At 29.8% G+C, this 17,486-nt stretch overlaps 1 protein-coding gene across 1 annotated transcript; it reads left to right on the top strand.

The window, feature by feature from the left end:
• Positions 1-386: 386 nt before the first annotated feature.
• Positions 387-9,069, top strand: LOC125840751 (uncharacterized). Its single transcript, XM_049519725.1, has 2 exons — positions 387-740; positions 8,653-9,069. Exons 1-2 carry the CDS (start codon positions 432-434, stop codon positions 8,977-8,979), a joined length of 636 nt encoding a protein of 211 aa, XP_049375682.1. The 5' UTR covers positions 387-431; the 3' UTR covers positions 8,980-9,069.
• Positions 9,070-17,486: the final 8,417 nt, after the last annotated feature.

A 17,486-nucleotide genomic window follows, 5' to 3' on the forward strand; every position in this document is an offset into this window, starting at 1 on the left:
TGCACTAAATTGTCCAATATTTTGAAATACTAATAACCAAAATAATGTGTTATAAATATTAAACCATAATATAATATTTCAAAAAATACGTAATAATTTAATGCCTGAATAGGCCAACACAAATTATAAGAGGCTTTAAAAAATATTTAGAAATAGATTCCCTATTTCCCTGGACAAAACCAAAAAAACACAATCCGCACCCATCACAAAACAATCACTCTCTACCGTAGATCTCCATATAATCAACGGTTCAAATACAGATTCGCCTCTCTCACGGATCGATACTAATATCCGTCCGATCATCACTTTAAGCTCCAACACACCAACGGCCACGATTTAAATCATCAGCTATATATATACACAGAACCCTCAAAGCCCAGTCATCATAATCCAAATCAAGAGCATTTCTTCTCAAAAATTTCTTCAGAAAAATGTCAGGCAGAGGTAAAGGAGGCAAAGGATTGGGCAAAGGAGGAGCCAAGAGGCACAGGAAAGTGTTGAGAGATAATATTCAGGGAATAACAAAGCCAGCTATTCGAAGACTCGCTCGTAGAGGTGGTGTGAAGCGTATTTCTGGGTTGATTTACGAAGAGACTCGTGGGGTTTTGAAGATCTTTTTGGAAAATGTGATTCGTGATTCTGTAACTTACACAGAACACGCTAGGAGAAAGACGGTTACTGCTATGGATGTTGTTTATGCACTTAAGAGGCAAGGAAGGACCCTTTACGGATTTGGGGGTTAGGGTTTGTTGGGTTTTTTTTTTTATTTGTGCTTTGATGGTGTAATTCTCTGTTACATATTCATGGAATAGAAATGTGCTTTAGTTATTAATTCTGATTCTCTTCGTCTTCTTCACTCTTTGAATGACAATTTAAGCTATTCAGATCTGGATATTTCATTACATGAAGGATTGTTTGAGTAGTACTTGTTGCTTTTATAGCAAGTTCTGCATAAACTGTATTATATGAGAAATTAACAATGTTGAAATTATGAAAAGGATTAACAATGTTAAAAGAAAATAAACTAATAATGACAATGGTCTTAAGTTTTAATTCAAAAAAGGTAATGTTCTTTTTGGAACAAAAAAATCAATTAGATTTTAAGCACACTGTTAATGTTTTGATATATTAGAAAGTATTTACGAATATTAAAATCTATACTAAAAAATATTAAGCTTCTATTTATATTAATTGAACTTTTTTGAGTTTTTTTTATTGCTCAAAATAATTGAATTATTTATAGTTCAACATGAATCTGTTTTAAGTTCTTTTTCATATTTGTTTTTTTTTCTTTAATGAAGCTTCATGTAATTTTTAAAAGATAAATTATTATAAATATTTATAACTTTACAAAGAGCCATACAAGAAAATAAGATTTAGATTACGTATTTTTAATATGTATTGTCTCATTAATTTAATTAACATAAAATAAGTTAAAAATTAATCCAAACATGCTTTAAAAAAATGTCTTACATAAATTAAGAGAAAATATTTGGAAAAGAAAATGGAAGAGGGGATCATAATGAAGATTTAAATAGCAAGCCAACTAAAAGCCACTAACAAATACAGTATACCCATGTATTTCCTTTTGTTTCTATTTATTGGTTTATTTTTTATTTGGACATATTTATTACGAAAATAATAATTAACGTAATGAATTTATTAATTAATTCTTATTAATTAGGAATGATACTGGAGTGGGGTGATTTTAAGACTATGCGGAGCGGGATGAATTTAATATTGTACATGGTGGATTCAAGTGGATTTTTTAAATTAATGCGGGGGGACAAGTTGTGGTATATATAATTTTATGTGAGTTCAAACTTAATTTCAATTTTTTATATGTTATAAGTGCCCGTTTGGATTGACTTATTTTAGGTGTTTTTAAGCCAAAATAGTTTTAAAACAGTTTTGAACTGTTTGAGTAAAGTTAAAAAGTGCTTATAAACACTTATTTTGAAGCCAAAATAACAAAAATAAGCCAAAAGCCATAAGTTAGAAATCCGAACTTATGGCTTTTGGCTTATAAGTCATAATTCAAAAGCCAATCCAAACAGGCCCTAAGAGTGATAGAGTATTATTTATTAAAATAATTTCTTTAAAAACTATTAAAATATTTAGGATAATAAATGAAAAATGGTTCGATAAAAAATTCTTCCTATATTTTAAAAAGAATCACCTACTTTCCTTTTAATATGTTTTAAAAAGAATGACTTCTTTTTGTTTTTTTTTTTGTAATATTTTAATTTCAGCTTTCTACGTGACATGTTTAAGGCCACAAGATTATATGACTATTTTATATATTCGATATAACTTTAATTTAGGACAATAAGATTCAAAAGTTTTTTTATTTTCTTAAACTCTGTACCAAATCAAACTACGTCACTCTTTTTGAAACAGAAGGAGTAATACAATTTCTTACGTGTTTTCCAAGTGGACTACTAAATAATACTTAACTTTTTAAGTCACTATCCTATTAAATAATAATACTTAATGAAAAAATCAATTTATTTTATGAATTTTATTTTTAATATCAAACTTAAAAAAGAAAATATTGGAAAAATTATACGGGGAATGTGGGAGTTGGGAAGAGTTGAAAATGAAAAAAAATTGTTATGTAGGACGGGGAGGAATATTTTGCCGGTTGAGCTAAAATCGTCCCCCCTCCCCCCATTGCCATCCCTACTATTAATTGATAGAATCTCAAAATCAATTTATTCATTAAAGAGATTCTATCTTTTTCAAAAATATTAACTCTCTAAATAAATTAAGGGTGTAATAGGTAAAAAAAATATTGTTTTTTCTTGATTTGTCAAAATTGACAAGTAAAAAGAGATTCAAAAATGTTAAAATTGAACAAGTAAAAAGAGACGGAAGAAATAATTCACATAGTGATATTTTCAATACTTGTTCTCAAAAATTAAAATAATTTAAGTGTTGTGAAAACAAATTTTATTCCTTTTGTTCAATTAGAGTTGTCAAAAAGGGTCGGTCCAGTCCTATCCGGTCCAAGCTTCGCAGACCAAAGAATTTAAAGGGCTAGGGCGGGCCGGCCCTTCATTTGTAAGGGCCTAAAAATGTTCAATCCAATCCAACCCTAGAAGGGCCGAGGGCTAGGGCGGGCTAACCTTTTTTTTTCAATTTTTTCTTTACAAACTTATATTCTATAATATCAAGAAAATGAGAAGATTTTCAAATTAACTATGACAAATAATGGTGTTGTTTCAATAACACTAACAAAAAAATAGTGTAATTAACATGTATCTCGCATACAGATACACGAGCGAGATAAAAGAGTGACAAGCAAGATGGGAGGGGGGAGAAGGTGCGAGATTTGTCTATGTATTCTAGATACATACGAATCTACTTGAATATAGTGTATCTAAAACAAATTAACCTAATTTTAGTCCATATAGTCCAAGATACATGTATATGAACGTACAAAAATCTGGTAAGATTCATAATATTACAACATAGCGTGTATTTAAGTAATTATATTATATACTAGTGAGATTATTGTAAGTTACTCTTAAATAAAATGTTTTGGTCCATGGGCTGACTCCGATCAAGCCTCAAGGGCGAAAGACTTAAATGGGCCGAGCTTATAAGCCAGTTTTAAATGAGCTTGAAAAATTCTAGGGGTGTACAAAATCGAACCGAAAACCAAACCAAATCGCAAACCGAGAAAAAAAACCCGACTAGTGGTTGGTTTGACTTGGTTTGGTATTAAAAAAAAACCCAACTATATTTGGGTTGATTTGATTTTAACTAGAGGTGAATCCAGGATTTCAAGAAGACGGGTGCACTATTACTTTAAAGATAATATCTAAAATTGTAGGAAAAATGGCCTAATATAGCCCTCAACTTTGTGATTTAGAGTTGACATGCACCTTGTTATGAAAGTGGCTTATATATATCCCTAATGTCACACAAATGACTCACCTATACTCTTTTCCTCTAATGAATGCAAAAATTAATATTAAAAAAATTAATTAATATAGGGGTATATTTGATCCTTGTCATATATTTTTTTTAGATTTTTTTATTCAACGGCTAATTTGAATTTATTATTTTAATGATCACATTTATTTTTTTCACTAATTTTATTGTAAAATTTATTATAGATTCCCCAAAAAATTATAGATATAAAAACTAAATTTCAATATAGCCACAAAAATAATAACATTTAAATTCCAATATAGCCCAAAAAAAAATTGTTCTAAATTTTTTTCTTAATTTTTTCACTTTTTCCATTCACAGTTCTTTCTTTTAATTTAGGTTTTACACTAAAGTGAACGAAAAAACAAAGAAATAAGAATAAGAAACTCAAAAAATGTTAATTAAATAAGTCAAAAAATATGTGAAAAAGATCAAATATACCCCTACATAGATTTTTAATAATTAAAATAAAAATAATAAATTTAAAATTTTTATTTTTATTTCCGCTATATTTCCAATATTTTATAAAGACAATAAATTAGCAAGCTAAAGAGAAGACGTTTAATATATATTTTTCTTCTATTTTTTGCCTTGGCTAATTAAAGTTGTAAATGCCATTTCTTTTATTAATTAATATAATAAAATAGACCTTACAAAAAAATGGGCAAATTGAGCGCTGACTGAATTCGAATCAGCGACTACCAGCTCAATAATAAGCCCTCAGACCAGTGAGCCATCTGGTCATTTTAGACATGGGTTCCTTTAGGTAATATTTAATATATTTTAAAGAATTGTACAAATGATATATCGAGTTTAGCCGGATGACCACTGTCACGCCCCGAGCTATCCCCGAGATGCGGACACGGGACCTAGGACCACAAGTGATCCCAAGCTAACCCTGCTGGCATGATCATGAGCATACTAAAGAAAATAAACTGATGCGGAAGCTAAATCATAAATCTGAAAAGATGGGGAATACCCATATACTGTAACTGAATATATGAAATCTGAGAGTTTAATACAAAAGAAATATCAAACTCAAGATACTAAGCTGAATCTATGTATGTCTGAAATAAACCTCTAAACTGACTAGAAATGTTGGGACATGCCCCAACTAGATCTAGCAAAACTGAAACTAAAGACTAAAAGCGATAAAGATAAGCATGTCACTAGTCCTCGAAGAATGAGGACTCACCACTGATGCTGCTGAACTGAAGATCGAGAACCGATCTAAGCGTGATCTGGATACTGAGAACCTGAACCTACATCACGAGAAGATGTAGCGCACGTATGCGTCAGTACTTGAAAGGTACTGAGCATGCAGGATAGAGTAAAGCTGAAATAACATATAACTGAACAAAGCATACTGAGCAATGATATAACCTGAACATGATATAGATACTGAAAATACTGAATACTGAGCTAACTGATGCAATGACCAAATTTATAACATGCTGAGACTGAATACTGACTGTACTGAAATATGGTCAATGCAATAGAGTCTGACTGAACTGTGGGAGCTACTAATAACCGACATAAAACCACATGAGCTAAATGTGGAGTCCGATGTATACGCCCCATTGAGAGGACCCAATATACCCTGCCAGAGGTATAGAGGCATGCTGGCGTGATCACTAAACTGATGTTGCCCACAGAGGGGACTTACACCTACGTGGCTCGTAGTTCTGGGACTATATGGGTACGCTGAAACCCTAGTCCAACTCGGTATTATGCTACTCCCAATGAATTAAGTAGTTAACTGGTTATGACTGAATTTCTGTAAATACTGGATAGCTCGAACTGAACATGCAAACTGAGAATGCAACAATTAATTTGATAATTATGCATTCATAAACTGAGGCATGTAAAACTGAATAACTGAAATATCTGACCTAGCATGTGTAATTCAAGAACTAAAGAAATACATAGCTAGGGTTCTGAAATTCATGCGATAAACTGAGTAATAACATGATAATTTGATTTGGAACATTTAAATAACTAATTCATGATGATCTGCTATAATTCTAGAAACCCTAGGTCTGTTCATAATCATGGAATCAAGAATCTGACTGAATTCTAGGGACCTAATGGGCGAAAGGAACCCACTAGTGAAATCCCACATACCTGGTGACGAATTCCACGGAGAAATCTTTCGATTTCGGGGTTGGAACTGAAGGAAACTTGCTGCGTTCTTGAACTAGGGTTCTTGACCTTTTTCTCCTCTTTTGCTTCTAATTTTCTAAGTTTTGATTAATGATTTTGACTAAGGTAAGTTCTAATTATGTTTCTAGGTTTAAACTGATTAAAACCTCATGATTTAGGGTCTAAACGACGTATCTTAGGGGTTAAACGAAATAGGAAAAGACCAAAAGACCCCTGAATTAACTGATGTCGGAGTGATCGACGGAATGGACTGACGGTCCGTCAATTGGGTCCGTAGATCGAGTCTGCCGACAGGGCTTCACTAAAACGGGCATAACTTTTTACTCGAAGGTCGGAATTTAGAAAAATCGGTGGCGTTGGAAAGATAATTCAATTATCTATCTAACCATAGGTCATGGGGCACCTAATTCATTTTGTGCTAAAGGTTATGACCATCTGAAGTTGACCCATCAGAATTTTCAGCTAACTGGTTGCTAACCTTCGATCTACGGTCAGACCTACGGACCGTGGATCAAATGACGGTCCGTGCTGGTCAACCGTAGTTCGGGACTGAAGCTGGACTTTTGGGGCATCGATCAATGGACACGAACTACGATCCGTGACTTGACTTACGGACCGTAAGTCCGGCCGTGGGTCAACACTTAGCCAAATTTTCTGACTGAGTTCTGGGGAAGTTTTCTGTCACGAACCACGGACCTGCAGGACGGACCGTGAGTCCATCTACGGTCCGTGGATGGTGTCCGTGAGTGCCACCTGTAACACCAGAAATCTTAAATCTCCATTTTCGGATACGGGGTGTTACAACCACGAGTTTCGGTGACCCAAATTTGACACTTAAATTCGCCCCTGGTTTTAACTAAAAAAAATCAACCCGAGACCAAACCAATCCGACATTATATATATATTTTTAAAATTTTATTTTATACATAAAAATGTTTACTTTGATATAATTTTTAAATATTTCTTATACTTTTTCATAGTTTTTATCTTTTAATATATTATTTCAAGTTTGAAACTTAGAATTCTGAATGGTTCAATAAAGATTATAGTCCACAGATATTGGTAATTATAATAAAGCTTAAATCAAAATCAAATTAATACTAATGCAAAAAGAAAATCAATTCAACACTAAGAATGACAATAATATTGAATATTTGTTCTTTGGTTTTACATTGGATAAGACAATTCTAATACATAATCTAATTTTAATTTCCTTTAATATTTAGTCATGTAATTAATACTTATTAAACTTATATTATCATGATTTAATACTTTTAAATTATGATCATTTTCATTATGACTTGTTAATTTGCATTTTGCAATATTTGTTTTACGAAATTTCATTATTATTATTATTTTGGATATTTTAGTGTCATTACTCATATCATATTATGTGTTATTTTCTTAAGAAACACCTTAGATAGTTGTATTTTGGTAGGATTAAAGAAATATTTGAAATACAAGTAAATTATATGTTTGTATGAATACTTTACCCAAAAAACCCGAAAATCCAAAAAAACCCAAGGTTGAAAAATTTGAGTTTTATTGGTTTGGTTTGGTTTGGTTTATAGATATAAAAATCCGACACAAATGGTTTGGTTTGATATTCGAAAAACCAGAACCAACCTGGACATGTACACCCCTAAACAATCCTATCCCAACCCTACCCCAATAATGGGTTGGGTTGGTCAGCTCCATGTGCTAAGCCCATTTTGACGGTTCTATGTTAAACAATAGTTGTCCAGTAGTGACTTGATACACGTCTTAAGAAGCAATAAATAATAGGGATATTATTATTATTTTATCCTTTGACTTTATTAAATTTAATGTTTTAAAAAATGTGTTAAATGATAAATAATATTCTCTCTGTCCATTTTTAATTGTTATATTGCGTTTTTCGAAATTAATTTGACTAATTTTCAAAGTTAAATTAGATGACATTAATTTGATAGTTTAAACAAAAAAATTAGATATTCAAAAACTATAGGAAGAGTACTATAAATTTCAAGCTTTTACATATTAATATGATGAAAGAATACATTGTAAAATATTAGTCAACATTATTATCGTTTGACTCTAAAAAAGGAAACTATGACAATTAAACGAAGATAATATTTAATAGAAATGATAAAATAAAAACATCAGATAAATTATCTTTTAATTTAAATATTGTTGAATAATTATTTTTAATATATTTGACCATTATTATTGAAAAGAGGAAATTATAAGGCTTAGTATTTTTTTAGGAATAAGAAATGATAGATAATGTGACCAAGCCAACAAGGTACTTATTCTCTCACCAAAAAAGCACAATCCGCACACTATCACTAAACAATCACTCCTCACCATAGATCTCCATTAAATCAACGGTTCACATACACTCTCCGCCTCTCACGCGGATCGACTCTCATATCCGTCCGATCATCACCTTTATCTCCAACACACCAGCGGCCACGATTTAAACCCCCAAACAAACATCAGCTATATATAACCACCAAAATCACAAACCCCCAATCATCAAAATCCAAATCAAGAACATTTCTTCTCTAAAATTTCATCAGAAAAATGTCAGGCAGAGGTAAAGGAGGCAAAGGATTGGGCAAAGGAGGAGCCAAGAGGCACAGGAAAGTATTGAGAGACAATATCCAGGGAATTACAAAGCCGGCTATTCGAAGACTCGCTCGTAGAGGTGGTGTGAAGCGTATTTCTGGGTTGATTTACGAAGAGACTCGTGGGGTTCTGAAGATCTTTTTGGAAAATGTGATTCGTGATTCTGTGACTTACACAGAGCACGCTAGGAGAAAGACGGTTACTGCTATGGATGTTGTTTATGCACTTAAGAGGCAAGGAAGGACCCTTTACGGATTTGGGGGTTAGGGTTTGGTAGTTTTTTTTTTTTTGATTTGAGCTTTGATGGTGTAATTCTCTGTTACTAATTCAAGGAATAGAAATTTGCTTATTCTCTCCGTCATCTACACTCTTTGCTTATTCAATTTAATTTCCTATTATTATCATCTGGGTATGTTACGAAAGTTATTTTAACTTGAAAAAAAATGATTTTTGATAGGATTATTTGAACATTTCCTTGTTGCTGCATAAGGATTTGTTCGAGTGTTCATTGCTTTTGTCAATTTATTTGTTGTGGCAATGTTGAATGTGTCTAAAAATGGGCTATTTTTCTTCTCTTCTGTAAGTTGTGATTGCTGGCAAAATGGGTAGGAATCTTTACCGTTTTGGAGGTTAGATTTGTGAAATTAGAGTTCTAGATCGGTATATTTTGTTTGCACAGTGTTTGAGGATTAACAGTTCTCTAATTGAACTTTGGTCATGAAAATAGTAAATTCTTCATCTCATCTGCTTTATGTAATGATTTTGTTCTTTTGCCTTTTCAAGATATTGTGGTTGTTAACAAACATCCCCTTCACTCGATTGACTAGTGAAAGTCAAAGCGGACAGCTTGTTTTGATTGGTTCACCAATATATCAGTCGGCTCATCAGAATCATAGACGTGATATACACCATGGGTCATATACATTTACAAATAATTCAGTATTCTAGTTTGCCTGACCATGTTTGCTTCTCACCAGATTTTGGTCTAGAAAAGATGTTCTGTGCCTTTTTAATTGTCCAATTTTGTATTTTATTTGTAGTTTTCAACCATGGAGCAAAAACAATAGAGTATTTTTTTGTACCTATTTATTTAGAGCGTTAATATTTTTGAAAAAGCTATATGTAAATTGAGAGTAAATGGCTAAAAATATCCCTTAACTATAACTCAAACTACATTTTTGTGTCATTACATTGAACAAAAAACATCCTTCGACTATTTGTTACATTCTTCTGTTAACTTTCTATAAAAAAATTAACCACTTTAACTAGAAGCACACGATTTTCTAATAAATGCAAACAATTTTGCCCACTCACTGATCTTCTCTATCAAGTAGTAAACTAGTAATTAGGTATTCTATGGCTAGCATTATTGTAGGAATATTAATTAAGGCCTAAAAATTTATAACTTGGCTTGTTCAACTTTAGTTTGTCCCTTTTTATTTTTATTTTACTGAGATTATTATTATGTTGTTAGCTTTTCTATCAAGAATCTTATTGATCCCATGCTACTCTGAGTTTGCTTTATTTTCTCATTTTTTATTTGGTACGTTACTCCTCCAACAACTTCCATCAAATTTCCTATACTCTCAACTTATTAAATGAAAACTTTAAACATAAAAATCAGATATAAATCTTGTAGATTTGTCTTTGGATTTGTGTATTAAGGAAAAATGGTCAAAAATGCCCCTTAATTTTCATTTATTTGTTGATTTTATTCTTTACTCCTATTATTATTATTATTATTATTATTATTATTATTATTATACTTGTCATTTGCATTTCTCAATTGGATGAAAAGCCTCAAATCATCTAAAATTATCCAATTTTGATTGAATTGACTTAATTTTCTCTTTTAATCCTAATCCATCTACTAAATCAAATGCAAATTAAGGGTGTGTTTGGTATGAAGGAAAACATTTTCTGTTTTCCAATTTTCTCATGTTTGGTTGGGTTAAATGTTTTCCAATCAACTCATTTTCCTCAAATTTAAGGAAAATGACTTCCCTTCAAAACCTAAGGAAAACATTTTCCAAAACTCTCTTTCAACTTTCAATTAAAAAAAAAATTGTTGAAAAAATCAATTTATTTTGTCCCTACCCTCAAACCAGCCCCCAACCAACCCACCCACCCCTACCGCCCCCCTCCCCCCCCAAAAAAATTTTTTTAAGTATGTTTTTAAAAAATATTTTCAACTTCAAAATTTCATTTGTTCACCTTACCTTGACCCCCCCCCCCCCCCCCCCCCCAAATAAATTTTAAGTATGTTTTTAAAAAATATTTTCAACTTCAAAATTTCATTTGTTCACCTTACCTTGACCCCCCCTCACGCACCTCCGACCCAGCCCCCCACCCACCCCACCCCTACCACCACCACCCCAAATAAAATAAAATTTAAGTTTGTTTTTAAAAAATATTTTCAACTTCAAAATTTCATTTTTTCACCCTACCATTGACCCCCCCACCCCCAAAAAAAAAAATTAAGTTTGTTTTTAAAAATATTTTCAATTTCAAAATTTCATTTTTTCGCCCCTACCCTCGACCCCCCCCCCCACCCACGCCCTACCAGGCCCCCCGCCCCCCCCCCCCAAAATAAAATAAAATATAAGTTTGTTTTTAAAAATATTTTCAATTTCAAAATTTCATTTTTTCACCCCTACCAGCCCCCATCCCCCCCAAAAAAAATTTAAGTTTGTTTTTAAAAAATATTTTGAACTTCAAAAATTCAATTTTTCACCCCTACCCTCAACCCACCCCCTACAACCCCCCACCCCACCCCCAAAAAAATTTAAGTTTGTTTTTAAAAAATATTTTCAATTTCAAAAATTATTTTCTACCCTAGTAAAAATAAAAGATATTTCTCAAAAAAAAAAATCATTCATAAATCAAACACTAAAAATTTTTTCCGGAAAATATTTTCTACTCACCAACCAAACATGAGAAAATAAGTTAAAAATCAACTTGTTTTCCAGGAAAACATTTTCCTTCATACCAAACACACCCTAAAACTCAAATCCATCTTTCTAATCATATTCATTTCCTCCTCCGTTGAAACACTATGCTACTTTCAGCAGTTACCAAATCACTACTACTGACAGCTTCCTTCACTTCCCCTTTCCAAGAGATAGCAAAATTTAATTTGTGAAGCTTATGTGAATATACGGAAGAGGCATATGGGTCGATGTATTGTGATTTGTGAACGTTGTATTGTTGGATGGCTGAGTTTGTATTATTGTAAGTATTGTTGGGTTGCAAGCAGACACGAGAGAGTTTGGAAATAAGCACAAGGTTAAAAGATGAGATTAACAAAAGTGAGTTATTGGGTTGAATTGAGTTAAAATTTGGGTAATTTAAGTAAATTCAGGTTATTTTGTTGATTTAGGGTTTTTCATACAATTGATGGGTACGAGTAATAAGTTTGTAGACGGCGAGGGTAAGCATAACTTTATTTTAACAGTAAGGGTAAAGTCAACTAACATACCTTATTTGGTACTACATTTTTTATGCTACACTCTCTTGTATATTAAAATGTGTTACTAATATCGTTGAGATTAATCATTTTATTATATTAAATATGGATCAAATATAATACTTTACTCCCTGTTTAATAATAGTTGTCCTATTGATTTTGCACGTTCTTAAAAAACTATGAATATAATGATAATTTTACTAATGACCTTTGAATATAATAAATTCAATGTTGTGAAAAATATAATCGAGAAATGACTATAATTAATGATAGTAAAAAATTATGAACTAAGTGTAAAATTATACATTGATCTGATAAAGTTGATAAATATTATTGAACATCTAAAATAATATAGTAAACAACTATTATTGAACGGAGGGTAAATATTTGGAAAAATTAGCTATATAGTCATAATACCTAACATATTTAGTCAAAACAACAACACTTTAAAATGTTTATTTAAAATGACAGAATGTCAATATTTTCAAAAATAATTTGTATTCACATTTTATTATTTATATTTCCTTTTATTAATCAAAAGAGTCCATAATTGGATCAAATTCTAACCAATAACAGATTAAAAATAAAAAAAAATACAAAACTATCCATTAATATCTTCCCACATCTTAGACGTTTCCCACCTTTCACGTTTCGCAATTAAAGTTTTTGTTTTCCCCCAATTTTCACGTTCTTAGATTCTTTTTCTTCAAGTTTTTTGCTCACATTGAAACACAAGGTATTCAAAGCTCGATTCTTCAACAAAATTGGTGGATTAATTCAAGGGATTAGTCAGTTGGCAAACAAAATCTAGAGATTAATTCAAGAAATTTTGAATTTGGTAAAGGTAATATCGATTAGTTATTTAGATTTCTTTTGATTTGTTTTCAATATCACCATCTATGATTTTATTTAGAATTGTACATATTACGGATTTTCAGTTAATTTTTTTGATTTTTATTCAAGTTTGTTTACATATTCATCTAATATTTATGTATTTCAGATTTTTAGTCGTTTAAACAATTTTTTTCTAATTTCGTTTTAATATTTCAGAAATTCCTCCAAGACGTGATTACTAGCATATGAATGGTGGTTAGAATCTCTTCATGGTATTGGCACTAAGGAATCTGGGATCAATTTCAATGGCCCTATTAAAGGTGCCACCAGTTTCCCCCAAGTTATTCTTATTGCAGTTGCTTTCAATAGAACTTTGTGGCATTGGATTGAATCGGCTATTGCAGTTGAGGCAAAGGCTATGCACAATACGAGATTCATTTCAATATGGATGCTAAATTGTATGTCAAATTGATCTGTAGTTCTTGAAGAATCATATTTGTATTCATTTAGTTTTTTCACAGCGTAATGTATTTTTTTTAGAATTTTATATCCTTTCCTAAATTGTATTCATTCCAATATATATGTGTATTTGTATTCATTATGATTTTCATGTTTGGGTTTGTCTAATGGCATTTGTATTTCTTTATTAGTTTGTATTCATTCTAATAAGTATGCCAAATGAAATACAAATTATTAAAATTTCGTTGACAAACAACTTTGGAAGAAGAATTCCCAACTCAAACTTTGATATAATCGGTGTTCTCCAAAACTGAAACTTTCTTTTTTTATTATGTTTTCATCATAATTGTATACCAACAACTTTTGCATTTTATGTGCTCACTTTACCATTCAAATTAAAACTGATATTTTACTTTCATAGTGAAAACTAAAAATTGTATCCAAGTGATCAAAATTGTATTACATAACTGCCAAATATATTTTTCTTTTATTTATTACAAAAATGTTACTGATTGTATCCCAATATAATCTAATCATTACATATAAATACGAATTAAGAAAGGATACAAACTTATTTGTATTCATTTTGCGTTTGAAATACAAAATGATATTGAAATACATAATTATTTTTGGAATACAAACTGAGCTAGAAAAATAGTTGCTACAATTTTAAAGTGAAATACTAATAAAATAACAAAACTGGATATTGTAATATAAATACAATTATTTTAATACAACTTATTCTATGTTTTTCGAAAATAATATTTTCAGTGAAATAATAATAATATAACAAACTGGGATATAAATACATTTTAGTTTGAATACAACTTAATTGTATCCAACAATCACTACAAGTCAACAAAAATTTGTATACAACCACTAATTAGTTGATGTTTTTTACTCCATAGTTGTACGTTGTTCAGAATTGTTATGCTTGTATCCCTATATTACAAAACATCCGTAAAAAGCTATAAATCCCAATACATACAAAGATTTCACTGATTTAATCAGAAAAAAAAATAACAATTTATACTCGACATATGCGAATATTTCATCCAAACAAGAAAAAAAATCGAAAAAAATACCTGATTGTTTTTCGATTGTTCACTGGATGCGACAAATTTATAGTCCTCAATTTTGAAAATTTTCATTTAAAAAAATATGCCATATTCAACTTGAAGAATCTTTGAAAGTTATAAGATGAATGATTCGGAAGACAAATTAAATTATTTTTTTTAAAAAATTGATGTTCTTAAGAAGAAAGAAAAAAAAAGCCTCGACAGAAAGAAAGAGATTTACAATTTTTTCAAAAGGTAACTGATTTGTATTTAAAACCTTTTTTTACCTTTTTTGAATTTTTTCATTCCATGATTTTCTCTTTTCTGTTATTAATTTTTGTATTCTTTCAAATTAATCAAAATAAAATAAATACATAACTAATCCATTAACAAACTAAAATAATGACATTTTTAATAAATAATGAAACTGTTGCTAAGGAGTCCCACTAAAAGATAAAGGGAAAATTTTCAAAACAACAATATTTTAGCTTTTAATGGGACTCCTTAGCAATAGTTTCACTATTTATTTAAAATGTCAATATTTTAGTTTGTTAAGGATTGAGTTATGCATTTATTTTATTTTGATTAATTTGAAAGAATACAAATAATTAATAACTGAATAGAGAAAATCATGGAACAAAAAATTTCAAAAAAGGTAATTTTTTTAAAAAAATTAACATCAGTTACATTTTTAAAAGAGTATATGTTGCCATTTTTCTTTCTAGTGTTTTTTTCTTTGTTCTTAAGAATTTCATTTTTTTTTTTTTGGAAACAGTAGTTTGTATTTTATATCTTATATGAGTGGAAGTGTTGGAAAATTTCTAATGCCCTCTGTTTTGGATATTTAAATGTTTGAACTTCTTTGAATATGTGTTCATCCGAAATGTATTCGAATACCTAATGATATGTATAAGTAATTTAAAATACAAAAAATGTTGGTATTGATTTATTATGAATACAACTCTTTGGCATTCTAGTTCAAGTACAAAAATAAAGGCAGTTGTGTCGCATATACCAAAATATAAATACAAATTAATTGTAGATCGAAATGATATTGAAAAATACAGTTGCGATGAATACATATATAATACATAGAATAAGTTTATTCAAAATAAATTGTATTTATATTTCAATACCCAATTTTGTTATATTATTATTTCACTTTAAATTTGCAGAAAGTATTTTCTAGCTTAGTTTTTATTTCAAATATCATGTTGTATTTCAATATAATTTTGTATATCAAACGCAGAATGAGTACCAATAATTTTGTATTCCCCTTCTTGTGATGTATTCGTCGCACAATTTTATATATTATGTATTCATAAAATTATATTGCTTTAGCCAAAAAAAATACAAAATATGTCTTACTAAGTTTGTATTTCAAATATCAGGTTGTATTTCAGTATGATTTTGTATTTTAAACGAAAAAATGAATACCAATTAGTTTCCATTTCCCTTCTTATAATGTATTCGTCACAATTCTATAAATTATGTATTCAATCATAAGTTATAGAATTGTGACGAATACATTATATACCTATTTAAATTACTACAAACTAAAAAAGAAATACAATATTTTAAAATAAAAAAACAAATGATGAGTAAAAGAAAAACAATTGACAAACAAAAATTAATAGGAATACAGTTGTGGTATGAATACAATTTTGTAACCTTCTTCTTTGACTGTCTTTCTTCTTCTTCTTCATCGACTATGTTCTTTTTTCCGATTTTTTTCCATCAAAATCGAATCTGAATCTGTATTCACTTGTGTATTAGTAACCCTATAAGCAAAATTCGAAATTATTAAATATGTATGTATAAAAAAATCAAACAATATATGATGTATGTGTGCTAATGTAGTTACTACAATCTACTAAATCTCAAATATGAAGACAAAATTTTTGATAATTTGAATTTCGAAATTATCAAAAATTAGAATGTATTAAATATCAAACAAAATAAACATACATATGAATTTCTAGATTCTCCAAAATCTGAAAAATTAAAATAAAATCACAAAAAAAACTGAAAAAATTGAAAATCATAACTATTTGATGAATAACTAAACAAAATCACATAAAAATTAAAAAATTCGCTGAAAATCCGTAATATATAGAATCGGTGATTTAAACATCAAATCAAAATGGATAATGGAAATTACCTTGTCAATCGATAAATCTTCTTGAATTAATAAATAGATTTCATTTAACAATAAAGAAGATTTCTTGATGAACAACAATTTAGCACCTTGAAGAAAGATAAACTTGAAACGTGAAAGGTGGGGAAGAAACGTGAATGGAGTTGAAAAAAGGTTAATGTGTATTGGTTTAATTTTTTTTTCTTTAAACGGTTATTGGTATATAATTTGGTCCAATATAGGACTCTTTCCATAAATAAAATTAATTTTAAATACTAAAATCTGAATACATATTATTTTATAAAAATATTGTCATTCTGCCATTTTAAATAAATATTTTAAGTGTTATTATTTTGACTAATTATGTTAGGTATTATGACTTAATTACTAATTTTCCCAAAGATAAAATATTATTGTTTTGAAAATTTTTCCCATAATATTTTCACCTGACTCATATCCTATTGGACTGTCCATTTATCAGCCCTGCTAAAAGTATTTGAGAGTTTGGACCTCCAAAATGGCAAGCCCAAAAAGATATACTCATAAATAAGAAGAAATGGAAAATGTGACTACAAATGAAGCATTGGACCGACTTCTCCAAAGAAAAAATCCTTTGTGGTTTATCCTTTTTCCTAAGAAAACCTACATTCCTATTCTCCCCCCCTCCTCCTTTTTTTTTTCTTTTACCAAATTGACTAAAAATCATCCAACATCCTTTCATTCAATCTTGGATTTAATCACATCTTTGATACATGTATAAAAATCTATTTTATTGAAGAAGAAACATGTAGATCTGAAGCAATTGAAGAGTCAAGGGTTT

Source organism: Solanum verrucosum, unplaced genomic scaffold (assembly GCF_900185275.1).
Source record: "Solanum verrucosum unplaced genomic scaffold, falcon-dt-bn FXZP01000187.1, whole genome shotgun sequence".
In the NCBI taxonomy this organism is placed as follows: domain Eukaryota; kingdom Viridiplantae; phylum Streptophyta; class Magnoliopsida; order Solanales; family Solanaceae; genus Solanum; species Solanum verrucosum.

Bases quoted from the DNA above. Each gene is read 5' to 3' on its own strand.
- LOC125840751 (XM_049519725.1), top strand. From the start codon at position 432: ATGTCAGGCAGAGGTAAAGGAGGCAAAGGATTGGGCAAAGGAGGAGCC. The intron at 741-8,652 runs TAGGGTTTGTTG...TTTCTTCTCTAA, and splicing joins CCCTTTACGGATTTGGGGGT to AATTTCATCAGAAAAATGTC.